Genomic DNA, 13,216 nt, shown 5'->3' with positions numbered 1-13,216 from the left:
GTGTTTAAGGGACTGACAAACAAACATGTAGTACATCAGGCCACATTAACCTACAGCATTCCATTGACTCAGGTCAATATTCAACCTTCTTAACTAAAGAACGAATTGCACACTTTGGCTACAATGCAACATACAAATAGATAGCAACAATGGCAGCTATTTTTCACATACTAAGTTAGAATGTGAACATGTTTGATCCAGATTCACTCCGAGGTTATCAAAATAAGACTGGAAAATTCATTCAAGGAAAATAACCCAATAAGGAGTCAATTGTTGATTTCCATAATTTATTTTCGTAGTAGTTCTTGACTTGCTATCATTTTTGATATGTACATGCCTCTCGATTATAATTCATAAACAAGAATTTGTCCCTAGTACACGGATGTCTCATTTATTTATCTATGATCAGTGGACCGTGAAAATGGGATAAAAACTCTTAATTTGGCATTAAAATTAGAAAGATCATATCATAGGGTTCTAAGTTTAAAGTTGATTAGACTTTAACTTCATAAAAAACTACCTCGATCAAAAACTTTAACCTGAAGCAGAACAGATGGACGAACTGACGGTCAAATGAACAGACACACAGACCAGAAAACATAATGCTCATTAATGGGGCATAAAAACAAAATACGTAAAACAAGAATGTGTCCATAGAACACATATGCCCAACTTGCACTATCATTTTCTATGTTCAGTGGACCTTGAAGTTGGGGTAAAAACTCTAATTTGGTATAAAAATTTAAAAGATCATATCATAGGGAACATGTGTACAAAGTTTTAAAATGATTGGACTTCAACGTCATCAAAAACTACCTTGACAAAAAACATTAACTTGAAGCTGGACAAATGAACAGACACACAGACTAAAAAAACATAATACCCATAAATGTGACATAAAAAATGGTAAATCTTGCTTAAAACATTGCCATCTTCTACAGGCGTCCCAAGTCAGGAGTCTTTAATTGTGTGGTTGTTTGTGGCTGTTTAACATATTTGTGTTTCTATCTTATTTGTTTTTTGTTTAATGTATTGTACATAAATCAGGCTGTCAGTTTTCTAATTTGAATTGTCTCACATTTATCATTATGGGAGCTTTATAGCTTGCTATGTAGTATGGATATGCTCATTGTTGAAGGGCGATGGTGACATATTTGTGCTCACTTTGTCTCTGGTGAAATGATGCCTTATGGGCAATCATACCACATCTTATTTTTATATGTACCCTTACAATGCAAGTCACATTATTTGTTGCGTTATGTGCCATTTTCAGTTTTGTTTTCTTATGGTGTTCTATATTTCAACATAGAGCTTGAACTTTATCACAGAAAACACTTTTGCAACAAGTATAGCTTTTTTTCATAGTATTCAGTGTTATTTCATAACTGAAAGATCCAAATTCAGACCTAGATATGTAAGGTTGCTTAGTCAAGGAGACATGTCCAGAAAGATTCCAAACATGCTGAATTATAATAAATAAATGTAAAATATCTATATTTCCACTTTAAGATGTGTTTATCTTCATGCATATTTTTGGCAAACAGAATTTTTCTTTCTCAGCTTGTTGTTATGGAAGCCAGTTGTTTCATGTGGAATTTGTATGGGTCTTTAGAACACTTTAGAACACTTTAGAACACTTATACACATTTTCTGAATATTGCAAAAGGCTACTTAAATAATATGAACTTGTTATATAGAATTTAGTATGGAGAAAGTAATATATTTACAGACTAAGAAAGACAACTTATATCCTTCTCTGCATGAGTTATCTTCCTTCTGACATACATTTTGTTCTGCAATTCATGAAGATTTGAATAAACAACAACACTGGAAACCAGCAGGTAGTTAGTTGCTAATGACATGATATACTTCACAAAATTTAAAAGTTCAAAGAAGTAAAGTCATTGCAAGGTCCTTTAAAGTAAAAGAGAACTTCACACCTAACAGAAAGTGTTTATGTATCATATGGTAGAAATGATTACTGCTCAAAGACCAAAAGTATTTATTATATAATTGCCTGTTTTAAATTTCATATTAAACATTTTCAGTACAGGTAAACTGTTTGTTGCAATTTCTGATGACCAATAAATTATTAGACATCTAGTCTTGCATATTATGCGATTAAAAACCCCTTTTTAGCTCTTATTTTCATATCTGCATGTTTAATAGAAGGTACTTTATGCAAAGAGGAACATCATTTGGAAATGGAATCATACATTTTGGTTAATTTTGAGCAGGGGTGTCATTTGTGATGCTACTGTGATGTCAAACCAACCTATTTGACTGAAAACTGACATTTTACTCAAATTATTTGATAAATGACCTGCCAACAAAATCTTTCTATAAAAATTGACAAATTTAAGGGTCCAAAAAAGCAGTCTTATCATAAATTGTTCTTTGCTTCAGCTTGCTATTTTTCACATCAGCACTCAAGTTTTACCCTACTGGGCTGGTGATAAACCATGTCAGAATTATCATTTTCTTGTTTTTTAAGTTAAATGTCAACCTGTTTTATTAAGATTATTATTTCGTGATAATATGAAATTATGTTTTATTTAGATACCTGGCTACTAATGACTGACAATATAAAAAAAAAAACCATCAATTTTACGCAATACAACATTAATATAATTTGTCCAATCTCCGACAACATAGAACTGTAATTAGTGGGATAAAAAAGACATCAGACTTTTAAATTGTATCAAACCTAGGTTCTGTAGAGAATTTAAATTAGAATCAATGACATAAGTAAAACGCCTACTTATCACTTATTTTGGTTAATGATTCTCTTGCAGATGAATTTCTAATGTCTTAGGGTTTAAATAATGATAGCAAATAATCTAAAAACACAAAATGATCATTATTCAACAGAGACCTATATTGCCAAAAAATATTCCAATAAGCTTTTCTCATATTTCCTAGCTAGTGCAGATGAATCATATATTATCTAACAATGCAAGTATATGGTTTTTATATTGCAAATTAAAGTAAATGTTCAATTTTGTAGTATCCCAATAGTAATGTCTAAGAACTTAAAAGTAATTAACAGTGCTAAAACGCCATAACTAACATAAAAGAAGCCTCTGTTTATCTTTAATAATTCATATAAAGAAAATAAATCTATTTTTCCATGCAACAGAGAAAAATTATTCTACTTCCAGTATGTCCAAATCATATATTAAATGTTCTTGGTTCAAGAACACAGAATATCTAATGTATATGCTTTATATTTTAATTAGTTTTGAGATATTTTCTGTAAATACCTTAATGATGTTCTCTAGTATATGACCATTTATAACAGCAGTATGTCTGGCAGTGATTCGATACAGATCCACAACCATTTCTACACACTTCTCAGAAAAGGGAACAAAGTTCATGGTCACCCAGGCCACCTACAATTATAATGTCAACAAAACAGTGTGGAAAGAATTTTGTCACAGAATTATCAATATCTACAAGAGATATGAGGTTAAATAAGCTATGATAGAAGTCACCCTCAAACAAAAACTTAACATATCTGTGCATTGGTGACCTTCGGATGTTGTCTGCTCTATGGTCGGGTTATTGTCTCTTTGACACATTCTCCATCTCCATTCTCAATTTTATAAATTACGATGGGTTTTGATTAACATAAACTTTCTATTCTTTATTCTATGCAATATATTCAGACTGAGGTTCATCAGCCATGTGCAGAAGCAATCATGCAAACTTGTTAGGATGCTTCACATAATCATCTTTTATAGGCAGTTATGAAACTTTTTTTTTAATAATTCAAAAATTTATTTTGCTCCAATCTATCTAAGTTCCAATTAAATATCAAGTTTTGAAATTTTATTTATATTAAGGTCCCTTGACACCTTGATTTTTAATCTTCAAGAATCTTATGTTTTACCTGTGGTCCTTTCACAGTTCCAAAAGCTTTGGCTTCTATTTGTCCATATTTTGGTACCCTGACACCATACTCCACATAGGTTAACAACTGGTGGTATATATCTGGATACATAGACTGCATTTGTTCAGGACCACTATGTACAGCCTAAATAGTATAAATATAACAGGTGTCATGGTTCAATGTTTGTTTGCAAAAACATAGTATCCTGTTCAAATTTACTAAATCTCTGGGAAATTCCACATTTCTAGACAGAATATCCAAAATTTCCCCAAAACTGTAATTGAAGTTTTCACAAGCAGTTACTAATGAAGTCTTCCTTTTATGCAGATTTAATGTTGTAACATCATCATGTTTATCTAATTAAATATAAACTTTTTAAAATTATACAATTTTTTTTTAAATGTTAGGAGAGAATTTATAGACCTAAAACTTTTCAATATGAGGCATTCCATTAACCTACTTATTTACTAGCTTTGATTGGAAACATTCAGACTGATTTTCAAAGAAAAAATATTTTGATTTTGTTTAACTGGAAGTTAATTTTAAATTAAAAGAAAGGTAAAAAGTTATTTAAAAAAAAAAAAAAATTGAAATAAAATTGAATTATTTTCAATGAATATGTCATTTTAACTGAAGCAAGTGATAGAAAATTCTATGCTGTATGAAGCAATGTGTAAAAAAATACTTGAATTAAAATAGTAAACACCATTCTATAAATAGATAATCTTTGAAATCATGTCCTGTATCGTTTCTTTTAAGTATAAAAGACAATAAAAGTATGAAACCTTATTTTAGCATAGACACACACATAGGAGTTTGTAGTTTTTCATTGCAGAAATTAAGACCAGAATACTTCATTCATCATTCAGAAGAGATACTGTAACATGAAAGAAATTGTAGCTCAATTCATCAATTTAAGCAGAAACTTAAATTGGCTATACTGCTTTAATATTATGGCTAAACAAGAATGTGTTCATAGTACACAGATGCCCCACTCGCACTATCATTTTACATGTTCACTGGACCGTGAAATTGGGGTCAATGCTTTAATTTGGCATTAAAATTAGAAAGATCATATCATAGTTAACATGTGTACTAAGTTTCAAGTTGATTGGACTTCAACTTCATCAAAAACTACCTTGACCAAAAACTTTAACCTGAGCTTCACACTATCTTCTTCTTTGTTCAGTGGACCATGAAATTGGGGTCAATACTTTAATTTGACATTAAAATTAGAAAGATCATATCATAGGGAACATGTGTACTAAGTTTCAAATTGATTGGACTTCAACTTCATCAAAAACTACCTCGACCAAAAACTTTAACCTGAAGCGGGACGAACGAACGAACGGACGAAAGAACGAACGGACGAAAGAACGAACGGACGAACGGAGGCACAGACCAGAAAACATAATGCCCTTCTACTATTGTAGGTGGGGCATAAAAATATTGTGTTAAAATGGGTTTCACTAAGGAACTTCAAACTTATATTCAATGTACAACTTGATACCAGATCAGTGCATTCATCATACAGTCTAGAAATGAAATAATAGCTTTAAACATGACAAGTAGGAGATGCTTAAATTGGCCATTCTGCTTAGTATTTAGACCTTGAAAGGTTACAAATCTGGTTTTAAGAGGGATTACACTAAGGCACTAACACACTTACTACAGCTTGTTTCACACAGATATAGTAGCATACAATAGATTGAAATATCCATGCCATATAAGGATTATAGAAGTATTAGTAAATTACTCTATTATCAATATGTTCTACCACACTCACTACTAAAACTAGTATGTCATCAGATTTTTGGCTAACCAGCCACTTGAATATGACCTAATGTGTGCAATTACAGACAAATTTCCCACCAAAGTAGAGAAAATAATTCTTCAAAATATTTTTCTTAAGCTATTCAATATCATTTCCTTTGTCAATCCCTACAACCATCCTATGGTATCCAGTGATTGCTATTGTTATTGTATACACTTTATAAATTCAGAATCATTGCCAGTACAGAAAATACAGGAAGTTTGCTGAAGTAATAATATAAAAAGATATTTAAGGAATGGCTGTAATATTTTTTCTGTCTATGAAGAAATAACATAAATAATGTGGTGCACACTAAATAATGCTAGCCAGTTATTCCGAAGTGTGCAACACATTTTTTATGTTATTTCGAATAGATAGACAAAATATTACAATCATTCCATATAATTAAATTCTATTAAATTCCATTTTAAGCCAGGGTTAATGAATCAAAAAAAGTTGGTGACACCACAGTCACATGACAAAACTATGTCTATGAGCTGATAGACAAAACATGGTCATCCAATCAAAAGACATTTTACAACCAAAATTAAATTATTTGATTTTAAATACAATACATTTAAGTTAAAAGTCTTCCTCCCACATGAAATGAGGCAAAATATATCAACTATGTTATTGATAAAGGTCAAAAGCAATTTCACAGCCAAACTTCTAACACAATTATTACCTTAGAAGCTGCCAACTAAATCAAAATAAAACATATAAAAAGAGAACAAATAATACTGTATAAGCGGCTTACTAAATAAAAATATATAGATATAATAAGAGAGAACTAATAAGTATGAAATTAAAACATAGAAATTGTGATTAATATTCATAGATTAAGCAAATTCATCATTTATAATGCCTTTCAACTGCTTATTTTGTAGTCATACAATAGCCACATCTTATGATTCCAGACATATATATAAACAAAAATTGATAGCCTAAATACTCGAGATTTTCCAACATAAGTTTCATGGCATGAGTATTCTTTGGGCTAACTCACACCCCTCAAAAAAGACCAATCTAATTTTATAGATTGATATTTCCTTTACCTTAATAAGGACATCCATTGCTTGCAGTACTGCTTCCTGTAATGGTGTGACTGTGATTTCTGGGTAGGAGGGTATAATGAATGGTGAAGCATCACCATGTACAGGTACAGACAGCGCCATCTGTAATACTGATGACAATTTCTGTAAATCAGCAGTAACAAACCTGGGTTTGATATGTTCAAAGAGATAAGGAAATGTTTGTATAAGTGCTGTCAAGAAAGCTTGAGACGGAACATAAACTTTGACAGATTTGTTTGTAACTTTCGGTGGTTTTGTTGAATTGGTTCCAATGTTTAACCAAACTTTCCATGCAGCAGTCCATAAAGAAAGATCATATTCAGTTTCAACATCAGATGACAGTTTGTTTGATTGCACTTGTTCGTTTGACTTTCCGTCCTCTGTTCTATGAATGACCTCCTCTGGAGGTGGGGCCATTTGAGGTAAACCTTCGATTTTCTGATCCTCTGGTTTATCTTTACTAATTTGTAAGATTTCTTGGAAACTTTTGAGTGCTGCTAGTGATACTTCAGCACTTTGACACAATGATGCAGTTTCTAAATATTCAAGTAAAAGTGTCCAAGCTCGAGGAAAATCTCCTGCAAAACACAAAAGCAAACTTGCAGTTTGAAATTATTCTATTGACATTGTGTTGTATTAAACATTCTAATATGACTTGCTTCTTTTGCTTTGTGAATAAACTCATGCTCTAAATCCAATTAAATTTGTTTGCACATGTGTATTTTGACTACTGCCAGAGGCAGATTTAGGGGAGGCCCCTTTTATGGAAAAATGTTGGTTGATAATATAGGGAATCACTGAAGCGTGAAAGGAGCGGGCCCCCTCTTAGGCAGTCAGTGGGCCCCCACTTATGAAATTTCTGGATCCCCACTGACTGCAGAATAATGAATTTTATCAAATTGGCATGCATTTAATATATTTCATTAACTTAAAACGCTTCAAAACTCTTAAATGATGCACATGTTGTTACTAATTCATTTATTAAGACTGTAACAGGTTGCGATTCGAAATTGACATATTGGACCTAGATACAACAACCGTTCATGCTGGCTGTTCAATAGTCCTCCCTCTGAAAATTTACAGTGCCAGTCCTTTGCTTGTTAACAATAAAACTAGAGGCTCTAAAGAGCCTGTGTCGTTCACCTTGGTCTATGTGAATATTAAACAAAGGAAGCAGATGGATTCATGACAAAATTGTGTTTTGGTGATGGTGATGAGTTTGTACATCTTACTTTACTAAACAGTCTCGCTGCTTACAATTATCTCTATCTATAATGAACTTGGCCCAGTAGTTTCAGTGGAAAGTGTTAATAAAAATTTACAAATTTTATGAAAATTGTTAAAAATTGACTATAAAGGACAATAACTTCTTAGGGGATCAATTGACCATTTCTATCATGTTGACTTATTTGTTAATCTTACTTTGCTGACCATTATTGCTGTTTACAGTTTATCTTTATCTGTAATATTATTCAAGATAATAACCAAAAACAGCAAAATTTCCTTAAAATTACCGATTCAGGGGCAGTAACCCAACAACGGGTTGTCCGATTCATCTGAAAATATCAGGGCAGATAGTTCTTGACCTGATAAACAATTTTACCCCATGTCAGATTTGCTCTAAATGCTTTGGTTTTATGAGTTATAAGCCAAAAACTGCATTTTACCCCTATGTTCTATTTTTAGCTGTGGCGGCCATCTTGATTTGATGGCCAGGTCAGCCGACACATTATTTAAACTAGATACCCCAATGATAATTGTGGCCAAGTTTGGTTTAATTTGGCCCAGTAGTTCCAGAGGAGAAGATTTTTGTAAAAGATAACTAAGATTTACGAAAAATGGTTAAAAATTGACTATAAAGGGCAATAACTCCTAAAGGGGTCAACTGACCATTTCGGTCACGTTGACTTATTTGTAAATCTTACTTTGCTGAACATTATTGCTGTTTACAGTTTATCTCTATCTGTAATATTATTCAAGATAATAACCAAAAACAGTAAAATTTCCTTAAAATTACCAATTCAGGGGCAGCAACCCAACAACAGGTTGTCGGATTCATCTGAAAATTTCAGGGCAGATAGATCTTGACCTGATAAACAATTTTACCCCCATGTCAGATTTGCTATAAATGCTTTGGTTTTTGAGTTATAAGCCAAAAACTGCATTTTACCCCTATGTTCTATTTTTAGCCATGGGGGCCATCTTGGTTGGTTGGCCGGGTCACCGGACACATTTTTTAAACTAGATACTCCAATGATGATTGTGGCCAAGTTTGGTTTAATTTGTCCTTGTAGTTTCGTCAGAGGAGAAGATTTTTGTAAAAGTTAACGATGACGGACAACGACAGACGCAAAGTGATGGGAAAAGCTCACTGGGCCCTTTGGGCCAGGTGAGCTAAAAAGGGAGGTTCATAGAAGAGCCTACCCAAACTTTATTGTAGTTTTAACATGGGTAGGCATTATATTCTTGTTATTTTAGCCCTCACTATCGCCCGGGCAAAAATAATCATGATACAATTAAGTATAGCTTGCATCGATTATTTCTTAATTTTAATATTTCAGTTTAGTCAATCAAGAAATTCTCTAGGTAAAAATTGCAACAACAAAACAAATACTAATGTGTAACCTAAAGTGATAAATTCTTTATTAATCTGTATTTTTCATATTTTGTCTCTAAAGGTTTCCCTTTTACCAGGTATTATGTAGATAATAAAGAAATGAATTTATTTGGTTAAAGTCTATTGGTGGGGAAAAAAATGAGAAATTAGTAAAAATGAATACTTACATTCAGACATATTAATGGGAAATGTTGTCACGAGTCAATTAAAAGTTCATAAAAGTAATAGAAGTAATCATAGAGGATAACAAATCTATTTTTATTTAATAGCATAACGTATCTATGCAATTATACACTAGTGTAATGATATTGCTATTATTCTTTAATCATAATAAAAGAAAAAGTACATGAAAGAAAAATGTGTCAATGGGACACAGATGCTTATATATGCAAGAGTTCATGTACTAGTTCAAACCTATGGAATGAAGGATTTGTTTTCTTTAAAACTTAATGCGGAAAGACAAATTTGATCAATGTTTAGTGGCAATAATCATTGTACTTAAGTTTCAAAATATTTGTTGAGGCAAACTAAAGTCAGAGAACGGAAAACAATTTTGGAGTATATGTAAGTACAGAAGAACAAGGGTAAACCTTAATGTCTACTTTGCCTAGTGGCAGGGGCATAAAAACATAAATTTAAGGAAAATGAAATAGGAAAAAAGTTTTAAATCATTGAAGCATTTAAACATATTAACATACTGCATAAAGTGCTTACTTGAAAAAAGACTGTTTAATAACTGAAGAGAAGAAAACATTTGCAACTTGAGTACATATACAACTTTCAAACTTGTATGAGATACTACTTGTAAAGAATTGGAAATGGACACTATTTTGCATTTATCTATTTAGCTATTATGACATTATTTTAGCATTAAAACTTGAAACTGCAAAGGCTGTGGGCATTATAGTTAATATTGATAAACATTGCTTATATATTCATCATATAAACTTATTGGATAGCTGTCTTATTGGCAATCATATCATGTCTCCTTATTTTTATATTTATCTAAGATAATGTTTGATTTTTAAGTTTTATAAAAGTGGAGACTTGAACCAATCCTTTATTTAGATTACAAGATTTACTTTAAAGTGAAAATGAAAGATATTATAGCTGGCTTTCATTTATTTACAAACCTATTGGTTGAAGAAATCTTCGTTTTGAGTTGAAAGTTCTAGCTACACCAGCAAGTGTTAAAACTCTGGTTTCTGCCCACTGTTTTTCTGCTGTATCTCTCGAATGATGAATGAGAATGTTCCCTGTTGCTGCATCGTCTCTAACATTAGAAGCTTGACTTGACAGTTTCTGTACATCTGCTAACAGGGGGAACAAAACCTGAAGAAATAGTGTCGAAGATTAGAACTGAAAGATGTCTCTCTTTTATATAAATACAAGATTAGACACCTAATCATAAAATATGAAATATTTCAAGCCAAAATAGAACTTACAGTGAAACTATTATCAGTATTACTAAAACACTACAAGTAATAAATTCTAAAATACATGTATTACTATTTCCTGCCATTTGCTATTCAAAACAAACCCTAAATTGTAATTCTGGATTATTTTGAAACTGAGTAGCGAACTTCCTTAACTTGAAACTTTCATTTTTTATTTCTTTTCTCGAATTGAAAAGTAGGGTGGTCAATTCCCGAGGAATTTGTATGCTCCTCAAGTCTGGAACAAATTGTTTATGCCATATTATCATATATGAAATTTAGTTAAAAAAAAACCAAAAATGTGTAAAATGTTTTTGACTACTGCCAACCGGGTATGTAGCCCTTGTGAATTTTTTTCCCCAAAAACTACAGAATGTACAAAAAAATAAAAAAAGACAAGAAATTAATTTTGACCATATTGATCAAAACTTTTAACCACATTTCATGCCCATTTAGAGTCAGACTATTTGGATCATGTGTAATTTGTTGGTTGTTGGTCTATTTTTGGAAGAGTCCCATGGAGGTGGTTAGTGTAGTCTGGTGTACTGTCAAATCCTTCTGTGATACTTTATGTGCATTAAGTTATCTTTTACAAGTCCTACCTGCCATAACACTTTTTGCCATGTGTCTTTATAAAGGAGGCTGCCATGAGCTGATATCATTGAGAACAAAGTCTGTCCTGCACTCTTTCTTATAGCTGGTCTCTGGTCCACACATAGTTTTCCAAGTTTGCTATACAAGCACATCCATAAGGAGTCAAAAGCAGGCATACCAAGTTTTTTACTATCATTTTCTGACAAGTCTGATTCGAGTTCTTTAGCAATTCTTTCCCGATTTTGGTAGAAAAAGTCAGAAATATTCCACTGAAAGAGAAAATTCTTATGTAAAACCGTTACAAGTTATTGTTAAAAAAACCCAAAAAAAACAGACAATCATTTGTTTACTTTAGTGGTCACATTATATACAAAATCATTCATGTAATAAAAAATTATCTATAAAACTTTGTATTATTCTTCCAAGTGCTGTAATGAAAAAAAAATGTGACTTTTTTTTCTATGTCAAGTGACTTAAACCAAGATATTTAACAACATACCTTGACCTATAATGGTTTACTTTTATAAATTGTTATTTGGATTGAGAGTTGTCTCATTGGCACTCATACCACATCTTCCTATATCTAACAACATTGCTTTCAATAGCAATCAATAGTTTAAAAAGCTAAGATAACATTGACAATTAAAGAACCTTAGTGAGCACACTCACATACCCCACGTCCCCACATTGTCATTGGAGAAATTAAATAAGTGTAAGAAAAAACCAGGTGCTCCGCAGGGCGCAGCTTTATACGACCGCAGAGGTCGAACCCTGAACAGTTGGGGCAAGTATGGACAAAACATTCAAGCATGATACAGCTCTGAATTTGGATTGTGATCAAATTTTTGACATTACATGGTTTTTTTTTTACACAAAACAAATGCCAAGATTTTACAAATCAATTAAAGATTTCTTCTTCAAACTTTTTAAATCTAAAATTAAATAGTTGACACAGCATAGGTTTCTGACACAGAATGAATGTGGTCTAATGAACTTAAAAGGTTTTTTTTGCCTTTGAGCAAATCACTATGCTGTTGAATATTAATCCTCTCAAAAAAATGTTAGAAGAAATTTTCTTTTTATTTATGAAATCTGAAATGAGAAAAATTTAACCCCCCCCCTTTTTTTTTCACATCCCCGTTTCCCTTTTTCAAAACTGATATCAATTCAAATTTCTAATGGAGTTTGCAACAATAACTACTCATTTAAATACATCATAAAATATTAAGATGTAAAAAAACTGCTTGTTATCACTGAATGGTAAAGATTATTTAAATTTATCAGTTGGTAGTAAAAAGTGTATATACATTGTATATTGTATATAACAAAGATTTAAGTTGATTCTGGACAAAGAAAGATAACTCCAATTAAAAAAAATTCTTGCTATTGCACAAATAGGATATTTCTTGATTACTATTCTGGACAAAGAAAGATAACTCTAATTAAAAAAAAATTTGCTATTTCACAATATTGTGCAATTAGATATTTCTTGCCATTGCACAATACTGTGCAATTGAAAAGACTTGCTATTGCACAATACTTAATATAATAATTTTAGATCCTGATTTGGACCAACTTGAAAACTGGGCCCATAATCAAAAATCTAAGTACATGTTTAGATTCAGCATATCAAAGAGGCCCAAGAATTCAATTTTTGTTAAAATCAAACTTAGTTTAATTTTGGACCCTTTGGACTTTAATGTAGAATTTGAAATTTGAAAACAGGACCAAAAATGAAGAATCTACATACACAGTTAGATTTGGCATATCAAAGAACCCCAAGGATTCAAT

The 13,216-nt window shown here is 31.7% G+C and overlaps 1 protein-coding gene across 9 annotated transcripts in view; it reads right to left on the bottom strand.

Moving 5' to 3' along the window:
* The window catches only part of LOC143076721 (protein MON2 homolog), a 293,055-nt gene that overhangs the window by 29,729 nt on the left and 250,110 nt on the right, over nt 1-13,216 (bottom strand). For 6 of the 9 annotated variants that reach the window (XR_012978768.1, XM_076252581.1, XM_076252612.1 and 3 more), the window contains 6 exons: nt 11,434-11,694; nt 10,529-10,727; nt 6,761-7,356; nt 6,391-6,405; nt 3,893-4,036; nt 3,264-3,392 (listed from right to left, as the gene is read on the bottom strand). Coding sequence is in view for 8 of the 9 variants with exons in the window: in XM_076252581.1 (XP_076108696.1) it covers nt 3,264-3,392; nt 3,893-4,036; nt 6,391-6,405; nt 6,761-7,356; nt 10,529-10,727; nt 11,434-11,694 (1,344 nt within the window). In the remaining variant the exon portion in view is untranslated. The remainder of the gene's footprint in view (nt 1-3,263; nt 3,393-3,892; nt 4,037-6,390; nt 6,406-6,760; nt 7,357-10,528; nt 10,728-11,433; nt 11,695-13,216) is intronic. The other 3 variants (XM_076252588.1, XM_076252626.1, XM_076252634.1) reach the window with 1 other exon arrangement.

Source organism: Mytilus galloprovincialis, chromosome 1, assembly GCF_965363235.1.
Source record: "Mytilus galloprovincialis chromosome 1, xbMytGall1.hap1.1, whole genome shotgun sequence".
NCBI classification, from domain to species: domain Eukaryota; kingdom Metazoa; phylum Mollusca; class Bivalvia; order Mytilida; family Mytilidae; genus Mytilus; species Mytilus galloprovincialis.
Note: the sequence above shows the minus strand (reverse complement) of the source record. Positions and strands in the feature narration are given on the sequence as shown.